At 44.4% G+C, this 23,147-nt stretch overlaps 1 protein-coding gene across 4 annotated transcripts; it reads left to right on the forward strand.

The window, feature by feature from the left end:
• The first annotated feature begins 1,416 nt into the window (after positions 1-1,416).
• On the forward strand, positions 1,417-22,662 carry si:ch211-195o20.7 (cytospin-A). 4 transcript variants are annotated; one of them, XM_035385456.1, is made up of 12 exons: positions 1,417-1,685; positions 6,774-6,920; positions 8,354-8,803; positions 9,875-9,948; positions 14,371-14,873; positions 15,798-15,894; positions 17,649-17,715; positions 18,029-18,101; positions 19,121-19,217; positions 19,699-19,815; positions 20,135-20,194; positions 21,222-22,662. In XM_035385456.1, exons 2-12 carry the CDS (start codon positions 6,878-6,880, stop codon positions 21,309-21,311), a joined length of 1,671 nt encoding a protein of 556 aa, XP_035241347.1. In that variant the 5' UTR covers positions 1,417-1,685; positions 6,774-6,877; the 3' UTR covers positions 21,312-22,662. The 4 variants fall into 4 exon arrangements, with proteins under 4 accessions (XP_035241347.1, XP_035241427.1, XP_035241511.1 ...); XM_035385536.1 differs by having other exon boundaries at positions 1,417-1,660; XM_035385620.1 differs by lacking the exon at positions 1,417-1,685 and adding an exon at positions 2,830-2,932.
• Positions 22,663-23,147: the final 485 nt, after the last annotated feature.

A 23,147-nucleotide genomic window follows, 5' to 3' on the forward strand; every position in this document is an offset into this window, starting at 1 on the left:
TGGTTTAACCAAATGCCTATCTTGCCACGCAACAATGGCTAATGACGTTGCAATCAAGGTGCGGAATTGGCTGCACCAACCAGATCTGCCTGTTGCAGTACACATGTGAAGACATCACAGTGATGAATGACGATAATGTAGACATGGCCATATAGCTTGCTCTGAGAATTTTTAAAGTAAGATAATTTTGGTACCCTTTTAAGAAATATGTTTAAACCAACAAAGTGTCTAATGGTAAATTAGATTCAAATAAAGTCAATGAGGTCCAAGTCTCCACAATGCATCTGTAATATTGTGAGTTGCAATGCAGAATACAAGTGTAATCATCCATGTACTCAGGGCTGGTATGTAACTTCCTGATTAAAGGACAATCTACCAGGCAGTTATTCATTGCAGTTTTCTTCATTCGAAAAATGTATTATTTTTTTATTTATATATATTTTTTATTTGTCAATTTATTGATTAAGTTCATGCCTATGCAGCTCAGAAAGAGTCATCCCAATGGCCACCCAGTTTATTTGAATTTGCTACAAAACACCACTCAAAACGATTAGAAGAATCTCCACTGCAAGCAAAAATAAAAACAACCACTTTATCGGTCCTCTCTTACTTTAATTAACATATACAAGTGCAATACCAATTTTAACCCGAAGATGTCCCCAGGCTACAATTTAATAGTCCCTGAAAATATACCAGCATATATTTGTGCCCATTGATTAATCAACTGAACATGTTCTATGTCTTCTCCTCTGGGCGGCGGGAAGTCTGTTGTCACAAAATATGCAGATTCATAGATGCACATATTTAATATTATCAATGCTAGTTTTTGTGCGGTACGGGGAGGGCTGCCAGTTTCAAGTATTATGCTAAACGGCGTGAAAGCCTAGGATACGATTCTAGTATTTTCCCTTTCAATTAAATTGTTGATAGAGCTATGGCTCTGTAGCTATCTCTCAACCCTTTAACCCACCTTTACGTATCAGAATTTACTGTAGCCTAGGCTAGCCCACCTTTTTGTTTGTGTATAGGCTATTCACACGAATTTACATGCTCGAACTAACAATCTTTTCTTGAGTTAGCCTGATGATATTATCATAATCCTAAACAGGGGTTTTGAAACGTAGTTAGGTCAGGTAGCCTAACGTCAGATAACGTTATCTAATCTTAAATTATTTATTATAGGCCTAAAGCACATATTCGTAGCCTATAACATACACAGGGTCAGACAACGCAAATTGCGACAAATGTTGCCTACTTTCATCTAAGTAGCCTACAAACAAAACCTTAATGACACGGGCCTTTTCAGTTAGGGAGGCGTTGCCCCTGTAATATGTTATCGAAATATTATTCTTTCTAAAATTGTACACGTGTGCAAACTAAAGCCGAGTAAGGATCATAGAGGCAAAACTTGTATCCGCCTATTGCTTGGCGGCGTTGATTGAGAGCACGGGGACCGGTGCCGGGACACGAGGAAGGGCTTGCTTCCTTCATTCCTGAGCTCTGAGTTTACTTTAAACGGCAGACTAACTCCTACTCAGGCAGGCAATACTGCGAGTGCGTCTGTGTGCGATGCATTGCGGAAAACGGGCGAGTGAAATTGGACTGAAATCGGACAAGAGGTTTTACGCTCATCCAAACTGAAATTGCGGCTCTCCCAAAGGTGCGGAAAAGATCTATCTTTTAAGGTGAGTGCCTTGTCTAGAGCGTGTTGTAGGGAACACCTGTAACGAGCCGTTGTGTTTCAGAGAAGAACTATTGATCACTTTTGATGTTTTTGATCATTGTTTTTTTGTTTGTTTCTTGTTTTTTGTAACGGACTTTCCTTGAGTTTAAATAGGCTAAATTTCATTTTTAACTTTCAAACGCTATTCTCCAAGTCAAAAAGTGGAGTTGTCTATGGTCAAATAAATTTATTAAATACTTTTTCTTTATTGTTACTGTAGACTAGCCTACGTTTTCCTAACCCAGTTACAACAAAAAACACTGTCCGTGTGCGTCCTGCTTTTGATATTGATTTAAGATGTTGTTTTCAGCAAAGAAGAAGCATCTTGTCGGTAAACATTTCTCAAGCCGTGGTCACAGTGGAAAAACATGGTTCCAGCCTCTGTCCAGCTCTTATAGTCAGCGGATTTGGGTGGTCTCAGGATTAATCCATTTATCAAATGGTTAGATAGGAAACGGTGCCAGTTTTCTCAGATATAATCTGAAAGTGCAGGCTCCGTTTGAATTTAATTGCCAATTAATCAATAGTGATTGAGCTAATAATTTAATACTGGCCTTCATTTGACATCTCCACAGTACTCCATCATATTAATTGCGATAGAGATGTGATGTTGGTGGAATGTGGGAATAAAATGCAGAATGCGTTAAACAACAAAACATCATGGCAGGTTCAACCTTAATTAGTAACTGAGTTCATTGTCCTTGGCTTCATTGAAGAGCTAATTGGAACTCAGCTAAATTAAGTGCCTCCTTTGTATTACTATGTGTGTAACGAGAAAGTTTCACACATGGAAAATAAAGAAATCCTTTGCTTGCACAGTAATATACAAACACATTGTTAAAAATTATTTTTGCCTGTGGTCTTAAAAGGTAAAGGTGTGGTCTGGAATTAGGGGGTGCCCTGACTGGCAGAGGGGCTCAGAGCAATTAGGTCCAACAAATTTTTCCTGAAAGGGGATGTTGACTAAGATTAATTGAGAACTGACTGACTGAAATGAGACAAAACAAGCAAACTGGCAAAGCTACATAATGGAGAGATTGGGGATGGGGGTGGGGGTGTCTGGTAAAGATAGCTTGTTGGGTTTGTTTTCATACCATAATTGCTTTGGACTGGCTGAGGGAGCTCTTTAAAGAGCAAGTGAATCCAAGTCTGTATGCCTTTCTCCAACCACTTTAAACCTTTCAAAAAAGAAATTTCAAAAAGCTTTGAGTGAGTAATGGTATTTATGAGAGAACTTTATGTAACATTGGGTTTATGTGGTGTAATAGGAAGAAAAAAAACCTTATTTCAATTGTTATATAATTTCACCCTCTTCCATATTTTGGACATGTAATAGTTTGAGAGTTTTTCTGATCAGTCAAAGAGAAATAAGTCAAATGGCTTGGTATTGTTCAGAAATTCTTGATACATTCAAATCAGTTTTCTGCTTGGGTTTGTTCCACAGATAAATAGTTGGTGGTGGCTTTTAATTGTGAGAGGGTGTACAGGCTAGTGTATTGCTTGGATATAATGATAATGGATTGCATTTATATAGTGTCTTTAAACTCAAAAACCTTCTCAGTGAAAGTACATAGCATCAATGTGAGTTTTACAATAGTATACTCACCCCATCCAGTTAATTAAATGGGGGGAGGGGTGGTTACATGACCAGCCTAGGAGAGCCAGGAAGTGTAGGCAGGACACCAGGGATCCCCCAACTTTTTATGATAAGTCACATGGTGACTTCAGTGAACATAGTGAGTCACAACCTCAGTTTAACATCACTTCCTAAGACTTCCACCACAACAGTGTCTCAATCTCAATCAAAGCAATGGGGAATTGGTTTTATACTTGGTCCCGAGCCCAGATATGAGGACTGCCACCTACTGGCCTTACAGCATCACAACCAGTAGCAACCTGTTTTTTTTCTTTTTTGAGCCAATCCCCCATCCAGGTTCTAATGAAGTTCATGTCTACTTAGCTTCAGCTGCTCTATGAACATCAGAAGAAGGTAACAGGAAGGTATAGCTGCTGGGTGTGGAACTGCATACCTCACAGAGTGTGCTGGGTTAGTATGCGGTTTGCACAGCATTCAGATGTTGCACATGCCTCCGTACCATGTGACCAGGCTATGCGTTACCGATTTTAAACACCGTAATGCAGCTAGCGCTGTAAATCATCTGTAATCACGTCAGACATCTAGGCCCAAACGTTAACCCTGAAGGTTTCAACAAAATCTACCACTGTGCAAAAAGTGTAACTTCAACCCGTGGGTTTCAGCGCTGATTGATGACACCTGTGCTCAGTATGCGGTAATTGCACAGATATTTTCACAGTATTTAATTTCAGCTAAAACTTTTAGCATTACATTGGAGATTGATACGAATGGATGTTTCTGGACTCAGTGCTCTTTGTTGATTAAAATGAATCAGCATGAAATTGACTAGATGGCGAGTGATGTATAGCATGCATGCATTTAAATGCAAAATTATTGGGACAGGGACACAATTTTTGTGTTTTGGCTCATACTACAGTGCATTGGATTTGAAATAAAACAATGAACATGGGGTTGAAGTGCAGACGGTCTGCTTTAATCTGAGGTCCGTGTAGGAATTACAGCCCTTTTTATACATAGCCCCCCCCCCCAAGTTTAGGGGAGCAAAAGTAATGGGACAGATTAAAAAATATTATGTAAAGTCATCATGTTTTGTACTTGGTTGCAAATCTTTTGCTTTCGATGACTGCCTGAAGTTTGTGACCCATTAGACATCACCAGAGGCTGCGTATGTGCCCTGGTGATGCTCTACCAGGCCTGCACTGTAGCCATCTTCAGTTACTGTTTGCTGCTGGTGTGTTCCACTGTGTCTTCAGAAAGTGAAGCGCATGTTCAGTTGGATTCGGGATTGCTGATTGACTTGGCCAGTCAAGAACATTCCCCTCATTTCATCAATTTGTCCTCCTGCTGCCGTCAACAGTCACACCATCAATGAAAACAAGTGAGCCAGGTTCACTGGCAGCCATACATGCCCGAGCCATAACACTACCTCCACCATCTTTCACAGATGAGGGGTGGAGCGTCGAGTCAGTGGTTCCTTTCTTTCTTCTTGACATCACTTAGGTACAGGTTAATACTCATATAATTTGTCCCTAAGACTTTGTTCCAGGACTATACATACATGTCTACATCCTAGAGAGTGCTCTTGATCTGTTTGACAGTTGAACAGAGGTGTTCTTCTGTCTTCCACTTCAGTGGACGTCCGTGCTCTACCAGGCTGTTTATTATTGCTGAGTTCACCAGTGCACTCTTTCTGGCTAATAATGTATCAAACGGTTCATTTTGACACACCCAATGTTTTGGCTAAGTCTGTGGTCGATTCATTATGATTTTACAGCCTCATTGACACTTATCTGGCCCTCATTCTGAGAGAATGAGTCAACTGTTGACCTTTTGTTTGCTTCCTTGTGCATGAACTAATAATTCGAAGACTGGCCAAGAAACAGCTGTGCAGTCAATGGTCCCATTGCCTTTACCCCCCTAAAATGGAGGGGTCTATGCATAAAAGGGGCTGTGGTTCATACACAGATCACCCAATATGGATCTAAATATGCTTAAAATTAAAGCTGACAGCCTGCACTTTAACCTTGTGTTCATTGTTTTATTCCAAATCCAATGTGCTGGAGTACAGAGCCAAAAAACACAAATTGTGTCACTGTCTCAGTACTTTCGCATTGAATTGTTTGCATTTGTCAAAATGAAACGGTGATTGCATTGCATTTCAATATGACTATCTGACTAATTTGCAGCGATACTGTTTGAGCCACAAATCTGTATAAAAACGTATGAAGGCTTGATACAAAAGTTTGAGACACTGTTATTAACTGTGCACTTGTTCCTTTTGGCAGTTTATAGTGAAGAGGGTTAGGGGTTTTCATTTTTGGTGTTGATCAGGTTGCTTACTTAACACTGTCTCGTTAGGTTTGTACGCACAGGGGTTGTTGTACAGAGGAGCCAGGGCTCTGTGGGTCGATAGGAGAGACCGTGTTTCCGAAAGAAAATATTCTGGGGGTAGTGCAATGGCTCTGTTGAGCTCTATTAAGCAAATTGCTTTTTTCCATGGAAACTATTCAAATGAGCATTTGCAAGTTGGTGTAACCTGAGAATATCCGACGTGAAAGGCTGCGGATGTGCAGAGGTTAACCCTCGTTACCCCCCTCCTCGCTCCCCCCACGGGGATTCTGCTCCTGCTGATTTAAAAGATTTCTGTTTAAGGAAAGAATACCCAGGAAGGAGACAGTCATTATAAACGCTGATAAGAAGCAAGATGCTAAATTTAAAAAAAATTACATGTAAACAATGTAGTGCTGGAACCTCAACATTCAGATCAATTTATTTATTTTTTTTAAATGAAGACAGGATTCATGGAGCATGCAAAAATAAGCATTTTGGGACTCAGGGGAGTTGTTTTATCAATGAATTGTTAATCTCTTAAACTTGGAGTTTAGCTTTTTGGAGCTGCAACTATTCTGTCTGTGTACAGATTCCAGTTAGGACACAGTAAAACAGTATGCCAGAGTGCAATAGTGTTATTTCAGTTTCCAACAGTGGATTTAAACCTGCAGTGGCCTTTTGGAATACACTGATCCTCCACATTTCTTCCCCGCTGTTGCCCGGTGGGGAAGAAGAATTGCAGGAATCATTGTTGCACACAGTTTACTGTTTAGGTCTTTTAAAGCGTTTCATCAATGTCAGGGGTGAAATAGCACTCTAGCAGGTTGAACCGTTTCAGGCTTTACTGAAAGCAGGTTAGTACATCCATTGAAAATCCACAAACGGGGGGGGGGGGGGGTTTCCACGCTGGATACTCGATTGGATCGCATAAAACTCAAAGTGCCTTTAACATCCTGTTGGGTTTTGACAGGGGCCTTTGAGGTGACTTACTGTAGCACTGAAGGAGGGGCTATTGTTGGAATGGGACAGAACAGCTATTTAGGAAGGAGTCAAGTGGTTTGTGCGGGAGGTCATAGTGAAAGTGGTCTATCCGTTTCCTGAAGCCCTTCTCTCTGTCTGCAGAGCGATCCCGTCCCATGCTGTCTGCAGTAAGGAGCACCTGAGGGAAACAGGGGGAAGACAGTGAGAGAGGGGCAACGTTCAGCTGCCCCTGATACCACTGCATCATGGGTAACTTCGCAAGTAAGGAGGGCCAGGTTCCTACCGGAGGTAAGTCACCTCCACAGCCTTTGACAGATATGCACATGCAAAGGCACACACATGCATGCATACTTTATATGTGTGTGCAGAAAGATGCACACGCATACATTCCTGGAATTTAGCACGCACTGTTATGCAGAGTGTCTTACATAAGTTTTTGTTTTTCTTGCATCATATTAGCTTATACACACAGAAACAATTCATGTTAAGGACATTGCTGAATGGTATAACAACAGTGTCCTATGTGAGAATCAAATGTGTTAAAAAACCATTATCTTTAAGCATTTTACTAGATTGCCATGCATGTATACACAGACACACATGTGCATGCTCACACAAACACGCACATGCATGCATAGACATGTGCACATGCACTTGTACACATATATCCATGCAATGCATGCACACTTACATGTATGCACGCGCACGCACACATACGCACATACGCACTTTTCACAACTGTTTTCCGAACATAGCCTCGAGCTCCCCTCAGAGTCATCCTGTTTGGCCGCATTCTGGTTCCGAGAACCTCGGCATCTAGGCGTGTCGCACTTTCACAAATATCGTTAAGGACACGCCCGCGCCGGCAGCCCAACGCCGCGTCTCTCCCTGGCTGATCTGGCCCCGGGTTGCGACGCTGTCGGGTCCCTTCGCATTCTCCTGAGAACAAAGGGTCGCCTGACCCCGCGAGGCTCGGCTGCGCGCTCCGGCCTTTAGTCACCGCGGCGACGGGAGAGAGAGCCAATCGGGCGCCGCTCGCTCCCGCCCGTCCCTCCCCGGCCCCTCCACCCTCGGCCGTTCCTCTCCTCTCTCTCTGCGTCTCTCTGGGCGATGAATCGGCAGAATTCTTCAGCCCGAGCCGAGGGGCGCGAAACGAAATCGAGTGAAGTTGTGACCCCCGCACAAATATTGGCGATGTGTTACATTTTTTTTTTGTTATCCGTGTGTTTGAGGGTCGAAAATATTTACTCAGCGGCGGTGCAGAATGTGTTTCGGTCAGAAAGTCGCATTGAGAAACCAACTTTTTTTTCTTGACCGGGGTAAAGATGTGGCCCAGTAAGGCAAGAGTGCCTTTGATCAAGATAGTCATTTCCTTCAAGATTGTTCTTTCTTTGTCTCGCGCTTTCACTTTCGTGACATATTATAAAATATACAATGTCAAGGTTTATATAATTTAAGTATGTAATAATAATACTTGCATGTCTTTAGTAGTAATAAACAGCTCCCCCAAAAAATAGAGCTAATCCATGTATGACTTGTTTTAAAACCATTCTGAATTAAATCAAGACAAAAAACACGTGGATAAATACCACACTGCTTGTTTATCATAAACATCTTAACATGTAACCGGTCCAACGTCCCTTAAGATTAACTGTTATTCAAGACCTTTCTTTGCTCTTTCCCTCTCTCTTTTTCTTCTCTTTCCGTCTCTCTCTAAACAGGGGCTCATCTGGATCTGTATCATTCCCTCCCCGCCTCTCCGCTCGCCGCGAAACTTCAGAGCGCGCCCCTGCCTCTGGCCCCCGCTCCCAAGAAGCCTGACGGCTTAAAGCTGGGGAGCACAAGGGGATCGCACAAGGAGCGGCGCCCCCCCACCCGGAGCTCGTCTCTTACCGTGACCATGAAGCAAGGCACCCAGACAGGAAGTGATGTGGATGCTGTCCTCAGCGCCCCTCCCTCCCTCGCCTCCTCCCCCCTCTCGGAGTCAGGCCGCCTGGACAAGGACGGCGGACAGAAGACGCCGTGGGCACCGGGGGACGGGAAGGGGGACGGACAGGAGGACAGGCGGGGGGACATATCGGCCCTGAGGAGGCTGCTGTTGGAGTGCAGGACCTCTCTGGATTCGAGTCCTGAGGATGACGACGATGAGGACGGGACCCAGGGTGCTGCAGGTGTGTGCTTGTCTCAGTGTGCCATGAATTGCTGGAGGACGTTGAGATCAGGCCTATGAATACAGTTAGGCAGTCCGATAAGGAAACTGAACAAAGAGGGCAGCCGTGGCTATTCAAGTGTGACACTATGAACTAAGGTGCCCAAGTAAGAATGGAGAAGATATGATTAGCCAAGCGCACTGTGATAGAACTTCCATTTTATTATAATTTATCTTGCTGAAACTCAAATGTGTCTTAACCTTAACAAGTGAGATGTCTGTGTACAGCAGAAAATGTACCCCTGTTGGTCATCTTTGGCCATTATAGCACCTATTATCTATTTAAAACTGAAAGCAAGTACGTTTGCTTATGAACAATGTGGGCAAGACATAATTATATAAATAGAGAACAAGCCTGAGATAATTGTAGACCCCTGAAGGACACTGCAGGCACTAGCAGTGGTGGAGGATGTATGTTCACAAAAGGAACACCAAGATAATAATCGTATTATGAGACAAACTGTTATGAATGGAGAAATTAGCAGAATTTAATTTCATTTGTTTATTTAAAAGGGACAAGTAGAGACAACATTGCCATGTGCAATAGCATTGCCATATGTGCTACACGTGTTTATAGCTGAAGCTAATTTACAGCACTAGTCCCTTATGAGCATTAAAAATACATTAAACGCACCACAAAATCCGAGTCCATCTAAAAAAAAAATCTAGTTATTCACAAACATTCTAAATAATTTCAAGCCAAGTCTTATTAATTTTTAAAAAATGCAATCAACATGACAGAAAGCACTACAGCAGCCAAAGAGAGCCATCCACATACTGCATTAGAATTAGTTTGGTAAATGACAACAGTTTTGACCCATCTTCACCCAGGACTTGACATCTGTTCACATCTTGTCTCTACAACAGACTTGACAGCTATTGTAGAGACAATGGGGTCAAATATAGGAGGCACTAAATGGTGAAGGTACTTCAAAATTTATATGCAGTAATGGTGGGGAATGATCCAGTGAAATGGATGAAAATGTCACCTGATTGCTGTCTGATAAGTTTGTGTATTTGTTTCCTACATCAGACCTGCTGAGATGCGTCCTTCTGGAGAGAGGGGAGCTGGTGAAGGAGGTTCAGAGCCTAAAGGAGACCCTGGAGGTAGGGTCACTGATTCAGTTCCTTTGAAACCCTGGCTACTTCCTGTCATCCACACTGTGACAGAGATCCTTCTGATAAGTTGAATGGAATTCTGAAGTTCTAAATTATCTTGACGTTTTTCTTGAAGTGAAAATGCATTTGAAGTGCAGGCGTTTCACACCAAGCACGAATCATTGAAAGTACCGTGATGGCCACAGGAAAGTAAATTCAAAGTTGTTGGGCTATAGGGTAAGGTTTACTGAGTTCACCCTTAATCGTGGTGATAATGGACTGTGGTCTCCACCCATAAACACAATAGTGGGGAGACTGGGAGATAGTGTGATGTCATAATAGGCAACTTCCTGTCTGATGGCACTTAAGTCAGGGGGAAGGGGCTAGTAGATCTCAGTGATTTCATTCCCCACAGTTCCTGACAAAGCGCGCTCTGTGCGGAGGAGAGGGAGGAGACAGAGGAGCACGGAGGGCCTGCATTCTTTGTCTGTTGCTTGCTGTTTTGGCATTCCTCTGCGATTGAGATTAATTCCTCTTCTCTCCTCCTTTTTTGTAATTTCCTATTGAATCATAGCCCCCCGAGTGTGTGTGGACATGCTGTGAACTTGCACATGAACTTGCATTGCTTTGGGGCTCTATATTTTCCTATATATGTTTCACAGTCAAGGTTTCCCAGCAGCCTCTTCTTCAGCTGTCTGCTAAAGAAAAAATGGACAGTCAGGCTGTGCGGGCCTGCAAAAGCCTATCAGCTTCTAGAACTAGGTTTGTTTGCTGTCACAGCACACACACCTAATATCCCTTATTCCCAAGTGAGCTTTTACTAAAACAAGCAGGAGTGGGAGTCCTAAAAAAACATAAGGCACTGAACGTGCTGTTTTTAACCGCCAGTTCGGAAAGTACCGTACTTCCCGTGAGAGAAAAGAAACAGAATTTCGTTCTAACGTACTGCCGAGAAATCCATGGGAAGAGAATCGCGAGCGGTCTCAGCGTGTGTCCGAGGGTGCGGGCGGACAGATGGACGCGCTCAGCGTCCCCCTGGCGGAGCGTGGGCGTCGGACGGCCTTCCCCCCTGCTCCTCTCTTTTCTGCTCCCTCCTCCTTTCCCTCCCTTGCAGGAACTCTTAATAATGACCTCACCGCTCTTGCAGCCCTTCTCGTACTCTCCCCCCACCCCCCCCAGGAGACGGTGGGGTATTGTTTCCGAGGCGGGGCCCCTGGTCGCCCCCCCCCCCCCCCGGCCCACGCTGCTTCGCCCCGGGTTTCTCGAAAGCTGCGTCGCAGATGGGACTGATTTCAGATCCCCGGGCCTGACCAATGGGGGTCGGCAGTTCCGCTTTTACTTCATGGGACCTTAGCCGGAATATTACAGCGTAAATATGCACGCCTGCTGAGTCGAGAGGCGGTTTGGGGCATCTGTAAAAACCTGGCAACGGCAAACGTAGAGCGAGAGCGAGCGTGGGAGCGTTTCCCGGCTTTGTGGAAGAGCCGGTGTTTGGCGTGAGACACGCAGGCAGTGTGTTTGAGGTGACACCCTCCCCTCTGGTGTGAGAGAATGTGGGTGAGGATGTGCAGTGAGGTGTGGCACATCTGGCTTCATGAGAGATGAGGAAATAATCCTAGGGACCGTGCTTTGAGCGTGTGTGAGTGTGTGTGAGCGTGTGCGTGCATGTGTGTATGTGTGTGCTTATGAGCATGTGTGTGTGTGTGTTTGCGTGTTTGTGTGCGTGTGTGAGCATGTGTGTGTGAGCATGTGTGCGTGTTTGAGCATGTGAGCATGTGTGTTTGTGTGTGTCTGTGTGTGTGTGTGTTCCTGTGTGCATTTGGGTTAGTGTGTGTGTGTGTGTGTGTGTGTGTGCGCATGTGTAAATGCATATGTGTGTGTGAGCTTGTGTTTGTGTGTGTGTGTGTGTGTGAGTGTGTGCATGTATGTGTGTGCTTGTGTGTGTGTGTGTGTGCCAATCGATTTGAACGTGAGGTCGATCAGTCCTCTGGGTTGCGCAAATGGGTCGCCATGGATAAGTACAGATAATCGTGGCGTGTGAGAAAGCAAGTGGGTCGCCATGGCTGTGTACGGTTAATTGTGCCGTTGCTTGTTTTCCCTGAGCCTGGCTCCAGAGACATCAGCTGTGTGTAAGGAGACCTTTACCATGGGACTGGATCACCCCCCATACTGCAAGTCTGATTGGTTTGAAACTTCTGGTGTGGGGTTAGTAAAGTGTACCCACAATAATTGTATATGCATCAGAGAGCATCTTTATATCACGTATCAGAAAGGAGTGAGTATGCGGTGTACTTGTGTTTGTGAGCGTGTGTCTCTGTGCCAGATCCTGCATGTGTTCATCAGTCTGCTTCACTTTTGTCAGAAAGCAAATGCTTGTGTGCAAATGTGTGTCTGTGATTTGTGCATGTAAATATGTGTGTGTGTGCTTGCGTGTGCATATGAAAGCTGGCATGCATGTTATCCGTGAGTGTTACTGAGCATGTGTGTGCACGCATGTATTTTGGCATACAGCTGTGTGCGCATTTTTGCGCATACGTGCACGTCGGTGTCAGAGAACAGAGACGGCCATTTTGTTCCTGCGGCGTGTGTGTCTGCACCGACGCTGTAATGGTCTCCAGCTGTGGTGTGGGGGCTAAGCTCAGGCATTTGGCTCAAGCTCAAGTCCTCCTCCCCAGTCTAATGACCAGACCCACCCTCTGTCCCTCCCTTCTGCTGTCCTCTCCCTGCTCTCACACAATCTACCATGGTGCTCCAGCGCAAATCCACCAAGCTCCACAGTGTGCGGGCCGCTGTGGCCCAAACCGACCACCGCCCAGGCCTACAGTACCATTACTCTCCGAGCCTGTGGCTCTGCTGAACACAAAACCAGCTACAGGAGCTTTTCTATGTACTGTACCGACCAGATATCATACTGAATATTCTCCATATCAGAGGTTATATCTGCTGTGTTCTAAGCGTACTGATTGGCTGGCTTGTTCGTGAAGGGGTGTGGTTGAAGACAGACTATACGAGGGGTTCCCAGGTGGCTCCTCTGGGTAAATCATTCCAGGAAAGTACAGCATCATACAGCCTTGACTGAATCCCAACAGTGCCTGTGCCAGCTGTGCCTGGGAATTCCATGGGGCGGCACCCAGTTGGCCGTGATGTCACCTAGAGAGGGAGGGTTTCAGTGGGTAGGATGCTCCAGTAAATCAGGTGCCTGCAGCCGCCCTGAGTAAGGTGCATCAGCTCTTGTAGTTCTTTGGTAGGGTAGCTGCTGCTGAACTGGCAAATTGCAGAAAGGAAATAAATTATCAACTGACTGCTTAACTGCACAGTAAATTGTCCAGTGTTTATTCAACTCTAACAGAGTACATGTGAGTCCAACAGACCATATCCTGTAAGGGTTGATTTAACACATTTACTGTGTGCACACTCTTATGCACACATATCAGAGGATATTGCAGGGATATGACAAGCCTACAAGCTACATTTACATTTTAGCCATTTAGACGATGCTCTTTTCCAGAGCAACTTATACAGTTTACATTGTTTTTTTATCTTAATAGTGCCTGGATATTTACTGAGGCAATTCAGGTTAAGTACCTTGCTCACACTGGCCCCACCAATTCCCAGGTGGGGAATTGAAAATGCCACCTTGAAGTAGCAGGCCCAGTTCCCTAACCATTACCCTACACCACATCCCTGTGTGGTACAGGTTTACAAATGGGATTGAAATATAACCGCATTTCACGAGCCATTGCAAGCATGGTGGTGCGGTAGCCCCTTATAGCTCCTGTTACAGACTGGAGTCTCAAAGTTAAGAAAGAGCAAAGGACAGGCTGAATGCCAGAGCGGAATATCTCATTTTATGCGACATCTGTTCAATTACATCCCTGGACTACAATTCAGGTACTCAACTGTACTCAAAAACTAGAACAACATGGCACCCTGATCTATGTATATCGGTTCTATAAATCTTCCACTTCAAGTGCAATCGTGCATATTTCTTCAGTTGGGTTGAGACAACTGTACATGTTCTTGTACTAGCTGTTTTGGAAACTTCAAAATGAAAGTAAATGGATGCATCAGCAGTTCTTCTTTTTTAGAACTCTAAATGGAGAGGGAATGGCTGTCTGTTAATAAAGTTTTTGCCCTTTCAGCTGAATTCACGCACCACAGATTAACCGAGTAGATTCATTCTCATGCATGAGTGCCTGAACTGTCCACAACATTAAACAAATTTAGAAACCTTTTTTTAATTTAAACATTTTTAGCTTAATTTTTTCATCCTCATGTCTTCCTGTGTGAGTGTGTGTGTGTGTGTGTGTGCCAGATAGATCCCTACTGCCCATAGTGTGTGTGTGAGTATGTGTGTGCTTGTGCGTCTGCATGTGCACGCACGTGTGTTTGTGTTGCATGTCTAGTAATACTGTCTCTTCCCTAATTCAGACGGAGCGTGCGGAGTGGCTGCAGTTCCAGTCGGACCTGCAGGTGGCAGTGTCAGTGGCGGACCGGCTGCACCTGGAGGCGCAGGAGGAGCTGGAGAAGCTGCGGGGGGACCAGGAGGAGAAGGAGCGACAGCTGGCCACCGCGCGGGAGAGGCAGCTGGAGGCCGAACGGGAGCTGGAGACCGCGAGGGCGGAGCTTGAGGAGACCCGCCGGAAAGTCGCCGCCCTCACGGTCGAACTCAGCGAGCCGCGGGGCGGGACACAGGCACGGACGGGCCAGGTGGCGGGGGGAGGGTCTGCGATGGTGACGGACAGGAGCGAGAGGAAACAAGGGAGTGGCGGCGGGACAGAGAGCGGTTTGAGGGAGGGGCCTGTTGCTGAGCAACCGCAGGTGGATGGGAAGGGGGTGTCGGAGGCCAGCCTTCAGAGCACAGCTCCTGAGGAAAAGAACAGAGGGGAGGGGAGGAACTCGCCCTCTGCAATGAGAGCGGTGGAGCAGTCCAGGTGAGTGATGTCACTGGTCTGGACACATCTGCTAACCACAAATGCAGTTTTGCCTTCTGGGATTTGAACTCAGTCACTTTCACATCACCATATCTGATTCACATGCGTATAATTCTTGTATCTTTTATTACTCATCATTCCTTGTACATACTGTACAGCAGTAACAGTCATGCAGAGGCAATAAATAAATACATGAAAGACTTAAACATATTAAGCCATTAATCTACATTTACTGAAGTCAACATCAAAGTGCACAGAAGTATGACCAGCTATTCAGTGTTGATCAACTGACCCTGTGTTACTTAGCCGTCAATTTGCGGAAAACTGAATAGCAAGGACATTGGGAAAAGAAAGCGAAAGATTGCTGCAGTTCCCTGTTATTTAGCAGTTGTTTTTTTTTTTTTTTCTTTTTCTTTTTTATGTGCATGAGAACAGAGAGCCGGTCAAGTGTTATTTTACAAAGGTGGACTTTATGTCCTCAATTAACTTGTAAAACACGCTTCCAGTATGTCTGATTCATAGCCACTGTGTTCCAAAGTTCAGGGGCATAAAAAGGGGGAATTGGCTCTCCAATTTCAGTTTCGCTTGTCGAACACTGATCGAGCTTGCATTGTTTGAATTGAGATTCATTTGCGGCTTGTAGTCAGTTAGCATGTCGATTGGTGTTATGTTAGCATGTCATAACGTGTATTCAGTTATGTATATGCACGCTGTGCCATTGTTTTCAATTCAACACCGATGAGGACCTTAAAATCAATGGTGAAACTCACAGGAAACCAGTGCAGAGAGAGAACGGGGGCGATGATGTGTGCTGTGTTTCTGTTGTCATTGTTCCAGCTGCTGAATTTTGTGAAGGTTTCTGTGCAGCTGTGCAGCAGTTTACCACCATTTCTAACAGATTGCCTCCTTGTTATTATTATACAGGAGCCTCTCCAGACTCCCACTGCCCTCTTCTTCTACCTCTACCATGAATGGTATCTCCCAGGCTACTACCACAACATCGCAAGGTTCACTCAGCAAGGTATGGGCACTTCACTGCTGATTTGAATCCCACTGGATCCACAACCTCATCTTTAAAAATGACTACAAAACTAGTCAAACTGTGTAGCAAAAATATAGTAAGGTAATTGGAACTGAAGGGTGTGGGCTTGAAAACCATCCAGTCAATTAAAGCGCTCACCACAAGCATAGGCTTAGACTTGTAGTCACAGGTTTGAGCATGGGCTATGCCAGTAGCCTACTATAGCCATAGCACTGCGACTATGCGCCGTGAGACCTCGTTCAAAGCAAGGGGGAACAGCTGGTCCCACCAGGTGTTTCTCAGGTTACCACTGTATTAGATCCTCTCAAACTAAACATCAGGTGCCCACCTACCAGCCTTAATCAGTGAGTGATAGGCCTTTCGTCCAATCAGTGCTGCCAGCTCTCACTACTAGTACTGTGTAGTCAGTGAAGTGATAGTCACTGCACTACAGTCCGGTGTATCTGAAGTGCTCCTTGCACAGGTGTGGGATAGCAGCAGCAAATCCAGAGGCACAATTAGCAATTAGCAAAATTGGAAAGAAAAATTGAAACGGAATAATTATGGTCACTCAGTCTTTCTTCGTCAGAAAAAAGGAAAGGTTTGTGAGGTTGTACGGCTGAAAAGATACATCGATTAGAATCGGTGTTCATGTTTGACCAAGTTTTAGGATGAGTGGCCTCAACCTCATAGATTGAGACTGAGATTAAAGAGTTTTATTATATCCTTCTTAAAATGCCCAGTATTTTGGGGGTGATTGATTGGTACTACAACCCTGGCTTTCACTGTTTGGTATTGAGTCCTGGCCTTAGCATCACCCAAGGCAGTAGGGTTTCAAGCCACTGGGAATGTTGTCAACTCATCACGTACAAGCAGTTCCTCTGGTCAACTCCATTCTGCCAGTCAGTCAGCAATAACCGCATTTGAAAATGAAAATTAGCTTGTAACCGCAATCGTGTAAATCAGCCACGATTACTTCAAAGGTTGTCATCCTAGCTTTTTTGCTGGACGACTGCCACGGAGGGTCAACGGGAGTTTATTTTCCCAGTTACTCCGACTTCAACTTCTGGGAGCCTCACACTCTCCTGAGAAGAATTTGACTCAAAGGCGTAGATGTCTGGCGTGTGTATCTCCAGATACATGAGAATGCCGTATATTTTTCAGTTCTTCAAACCTATGCAAATATTTTTCTGCATTGCAGTTTGACTTGGTATGTGAGAAAAAATGTCCAGTATTGGAAAATATTTGGTGATTGCAAAGTTCTCAGTGGCCATGGAATGTGAAAACCTTTTCACGAAGTGCAGTCTTTTGGAGTGGATCGCTTTGAACTGGAAAGATAAAAAGAAGCCGACATTTTGTTTGTATTTTTTCACCCACTGAATTATGTGCAAAGACCATTAAGGAGGACCTGTAATGCAGTTGGCCATTCATTGCTCTGCACAGTACTTCAGTTATATTCAATGTATTTCTGCAGGCAAATACAAAATGAGGTTAAACAGCTCTTGCCTCAGATGTCTGTGTACAGTACATTCATTTCACATATGTTTCTGGAGTGTCCCTGTGTTTGATGGATTGTGTAACCGAAAGTGGATTTTTTTTTAATAGACCAGTTGTTGCTAAACTGTGGTCTGGGGATTGTGGGTGGTTCATGTAGTAGTTAGTGTGCCTGCAGCAAAATTGAACTTTTATCCTCTTTCAAATTATATTTTTATTGTTTTGTTTATATCTTGATTTTAACATCTCCCTGCTTGCAGAACTGGAACCCAACCAGGGGGAAGAGAGCAGACCCAGCCTTGGAAGGACAAGAGACTGGATCCACTGGTGTGTGTGTGTGTGTGCGTGCGCGCGTGTGTGTGTGTGCACTTGTGCATGCGCATGTGTATGAAATCTTGAACTGTTTTTGGGGTTTTTTTCCCATAGTGGTTAATGTAATTGTATTGGCTTTTTATACAGTAGGTTATTAATATAGGACATTAAATAGAAATGTAGAACCATTTTTTAATATAATTTTTTATATTTTAGTATTTTCATATTTTATTCTGTTCGACCTTTAGTCTCGCTTGATGGACTGTTTAATAGCGCTGACATGCTGTGGTGCAGTAATGACTTCTCTTTGATTGTTTGTGTAAAACAGAAAAACAGGAGGAGGTAGAACCTGCCAATAAGCACGACGCCACATCCACGGACGTACCCCACAAGGTCAGCAAGTAAGTCACTGGCCCACGCTCATTGCCCACTTCCTGCGATGCCGTGGCTTCCGTTTGTGTACTATATGTGTGCGTGTGCATAGGTGAGCCGACACACTCCTTAGCCCCTGTCTGTTAAGCCTCACGGTCTGTTCTGGTCACTACAGTGTAGTATAATGGGTCAGTGGTAAATGCCTGTGATGTAGTGCAGTGGTATTGAATCCGGATCTGTAGCTGGGAGCACCGCAGGGCCATGAACACTCGACCCACAAACAGGAGGGTTTCGGTCGGCATCTCATTACATTACATTACATTACAGGCATTTAGCAGACGCTCTTATCCAGAGCGACTTACACAACTTTTACATGGCATTTTTTACATTGTATCCGTTTATACAGCTGGATATATACTGAAGCAATTTCGGTTAAGTACCTTGCTCAAGGGTACAACGGCAGTGTCCTACCCGGGAATCGAACCTGCGACCTTTCGGTTAAAAGCCCAGTTCCTTACCCACTGTGCTACACTCCGTCCTGTGTCGTGTGCCGGTGACCCCAGCCCATCGGTCAGCCGCTGGCGAGTCCGCCTGTTTTCGCGTGAAGCAACGCACCTCTTCCTGCGGCTCATGTCATAATTAGTGATGATTGACATTGTGTTTGTGTGCTCCCAGAGGAGTTTGTGTGCTTGTCACGTGCTCCCACAAATCGATAGCAGAGGCCACGGCGATGAGGGCTGATATACGCATACGTTTGAGCATTACAAATTGGGGCAGAAAGAGAAAAAGTATTTTATAGGCAGACAGACAGATAAGTAAATACCTTTATCTGCGACTACCCCCACCCCCCAGTGCAGCAGTGTTATATGTATTGAAACGCAGGGATAACCCACTGACCAGTAATACATGTATCCGTGTCACTTGTTGAAATAATTTAAGTACCTGTTAGACCTGCATGCTTTTTTGCAGTTATAAACACTCTTTTCTGTTTCTTCTCTCTCTCTCCCTGTCACTTTCCCTCCCTCCCTCCCTCCCTCCCTCTCTCTAGGGCTCAGGACGGTTTCAGCTTGCTCCTGCGTCGCCATGGCGGCTCGAAGAGAAACTCCCTCCTGCGCTGGTGTCAGAGTCGCACGCAGGGTTACAAGGTGACGGGGGGGGGGGGGCCTCGACTTGCAGGAAATAAGAGGGGAAGCAATCCCCTTTGTTAAATCACGCATCAGAAACCCTGTCTCTTCTTAAAGCAACTGAAACTTGACTCGCGGTTAATTATTTACTCTTCCTAATCAATGAATTGGCTAAACTTGGTCAACCGTGTTTGCTAGCAGCTATGACTTGACTGATAAAGAGCTGTATCATTTTAAGAATAAACAGTCACTCCCCGAACTGTCACCCCCCCTCCCCCTAAACTTTATCCTCCCCCCAGTTAAAAGATCACTATTTGACCTCTGGGGGTTACAGATGTGAGGTGATGATAGAGGATGGGGATTATATGCCACATATAATGAGGGCAGTAGTGTGGGGGAGGGGCATGTGACTGTAGATCTGTACTGTGGTTTGCCTTTGTATTGCAGACTTGTGTTGGCTGCAGCTGAGTCAGCAGAAATGACTGTTTTTTTCTCTCTGCAGAACATTGATATCACCAACTTCAGCAGCAGCTGGTCTGACGGGTTGGCCTTTTGTGCAGTGTACCACACATACCTCCCCTCCCTCATCCCTTACTCCAGTCTATGCCCTGCAGACAGGGTAAGGGTGATAAGAAGTGGAAATTGGCTGTGGGTGCCTCAGAGGAAGCTCATGCTCTGAGAGTTCAAGAGCTATTTTTCTCTCTTGGTGTCTCACTACCCCCCTCTGTCTCTCACTCGCTCACTCTCTCTCTCTCTCTCTCTGGTACCTCTCACTACATTGAAAATTGTGCTAATTAAAAAAAAAAAATCTCTTGATGCTAATAATTGTGATGGCGATGGTGAGGAAGATGGTGGTGGTGGTGGTGATGATAGTAATGATGATGACGTTATAGACAGTGACCTGAGGGTAATGACGATGATGACGATTGTCTCCGCAGAGAGAGAACCTGAGCCTGGCGTTCCGCACGGGGGAGAGCGTGGGGATCACGGCCTCGCTGGTGAGTCTCTCGGCTTACGCCCCACGCAGGCTGGAGCCCGACAGCCTGGAGCTTCTCCTTTGCTGCTGGCAGGGCAGCATGGCTAGGTTTCCATTTCTGATAAACCCATGACTGGAATGATGGTAAATGGGGGGGGGGGGGGGGGGGTGCTGGTTGGTTCATCCTGCTAATACACTGTTCTGGTGTGTGGGTGCACCTTTGCTCTCTGCTGTCTAATCCTCACCATGCCAGTGCCAGTCGTGACTGACAGCTTCAGAGACCACACTTGATCCTTAGGATCCATTTGGTATGCTGGTGTTCATTCCTACCGTAATTGGAAACCCTGATCAGCACTGGGCTGATCATTGTTCTTAATTAGGCACCTAATGTCCACTCACTCACTCACTGTAAGGTCATATTGTCAAAAATAGCTATGTATGCCATGAAGAATATCTATTCCACATTCACATCCCACAATGTTTAATCAGTTAGATTAACTAATGCTTTTATTTTCTGCAGTGTGCTGTATGACAAATTACTCCTTTAGAGAGAGGTTAATTAATAATTGATTTTTTATAATCAATTATAGACTGACCAGCGAAGTTACCGCTGTCAAATTGTTGAAAGTGTGGTTACTTGGTCACTGACTAAACTATTTGTGAATAATATGACAGAGCAAAGTGCAATGAACTAAACCTGCATTCTGTTGGAATAAATGAGAGCACAGAATTAAGTTAGAATATAAACACATTTTCACCAACCTTAATTGATTGAAATATTGGCTGTGACCAGCATACACAGTGTTTGAAAACCACTACCGTAGACTGTTGATAATTGCCAGTGAGTAGGGTCAGCCTTGAAACAGTGACTACACAGCTCAGTTGGTGGACTGCAGAGAGAGAAGTTTAGAAGTTGCCCTCTCCCGAATTAACCAAGCACATTGCAGTGCTGAGACAAGGCTACGCATAGAGCTGGGCATAAAACAGGTTTCAAATATGTTAAAAATATGATTGCTTAAGTGACTTGGTTGACCTGTGTGTTTTTCCAGACAGTGGACGAGGTGTTGAGAAGGGGAGGTCCTGACTGGCAGAAGGTTCTGGGATACGTGGAGAGCATCTACCGCCATTTTGAGATGTAATTTTCTCCATTGCTCCGTGCCCACAACGAAGGTTCCTCTGAGCTGATTTGTCCCCAGGGTTGGGACACTGAAGGATTGACTACTGGCCATTTGAGGGATGAAACACAGACTGACCACTAGTGGGCAGTGCAGGGTGTTCATTTGGACTCTGATGACTAGAGCCCCCTTTCACTGGCCTGGAGGTGGAAGTACGGATTCTACTACCGTGAGTGGCAGGTGGCCATTAGCATCGCTGTACGGTAATCTCACTCGGCTGTAATATTCCCAGAAGGATCCGGAAGAATGGACAGCCGCGATGCCTGTGCACACTGACGGCATTCTTTCCCAAAGCTTCTCATAGAAGAATTTCATGTATGCAAGCAACGTCCTGTGGACAATGAGTGGGATTTCATCAGCCATTAGTGCTGGTTGCCAATGACAACTTATTTAATGAATCACTAGCAAACTGTTGATGGACACCACTGAAAGAAATTCTATATTTGGACATTTTATTACATGAGTTATTTCTGAGGGGAAAATGAGCCACGTCCTGTTTTGCACATTGACCACTGCTGTCATCTCGAAGGGTATAATGGCTGTTTCTGATCTTTGACTCTGATCAATAGCCAGCTTGCTCTGTTACTGTTATTCATCACTGTTGCCCTCATACACAGTGTTCCTTAAAGACTTCAGATAGCCTTATATTTATGAATACATAATTATTAATAACTGCATTGCACATGATTTAAAACAGTTAATTGATAGCTGGTGTTATTAGTTGTTTGTAGAATAAATAAGTCCAGGATGGCCAGATTGTGTTAAGTCTACAAAGGAGTATTCTGTATTATATTTTATTGGGCACAGCAACAGAGCATGTTTATAAACCTCTCAATCTGGAAACCATTGCTTCACTATAAATGTCACGTTTACTAACATTTGTTCATGTTTAAATTCAAACCAAAATGCAATGCTGTTATTTTATTAAACGTTGATAACTACGCTGTAATGAAGTGCAGTTTTATTCATTACCAGTACTATTGGTCAACTGTACACTGTACTGTAACTGTACGCTGTACTCTATTTTTCCTTCCTAAAGTCAAGCTAAGCACAAGATAAGTCTGGAGTTTATGGTTGTTTTTTCCCCTTTCTAAGAAGTCATTGTTATTTTTTTAATTATTATTAATTCAAGAGAATATCACTTGCCAGTCATTATGAGCATGATGTCACAATGTTAGAGTGATGTCATAAAGACGCCTGACCTTTCACCTTGGCTTTATTCTTTTGGCCTGCCCAGTTCTGACCTGCTTTTAAGTTGTAAACATAGCAATGTTTTCAATGATATAGTGTAGAAAATGTGCACATTCTCGCTTACTTTTGTGTGGTTATTTTTTTTAGGAGAAGAGATTGGTCTAAGCAGATAAATCCCAAAATCAATCCTGTACATGCAAAGTCCATTCCTGTTTGTGAGGTTGTGGTCCCAATGATCTGGGTTCACTGTTCATAATGGTATGCAGATTTCATAATGCTGCTTGCAGGAGGTTAGTACAGATTTTTTTGAAAAAACTCACTTTTAAATGGGTTTCTGACTCCAGGCTTTTCCTCCCAAGAAGCAATTATGCTAAAAATGCAGTATAATTTCCTTTTTTGAAAAAAGATTTCAGCGATTCTGTGCCATGCGTTCTGGATTTGGAAAAGCTGAGGATTCATGGAGAGATGCTGCCCCCTTGAGGATGCAGAATGCAATAGTTGTTAAATACAATCTTTTCTTGAGTTGCATAATATAAGACGTCCAAGGTTGCGACAGTGAGGAGTTGCCTGACCAGGAGGAATTTCAGTATCACATCCATCTGCTCATTT

Source organism: Anguilla anguilla, chromosome 1, assembly GCF_013347855.1.
Source record: "Anguilla anguilla isolate fAngAng1 chromosome 1, fAngAng1.pri, whole genome shotgun sequence".
NCBI classification, from domain to species: Eukaryota; Metazoa; Chordata; class Actinopteri; order Anguilliformes; family Anguillidae; genus Anguilla; species Anguilla anguilla.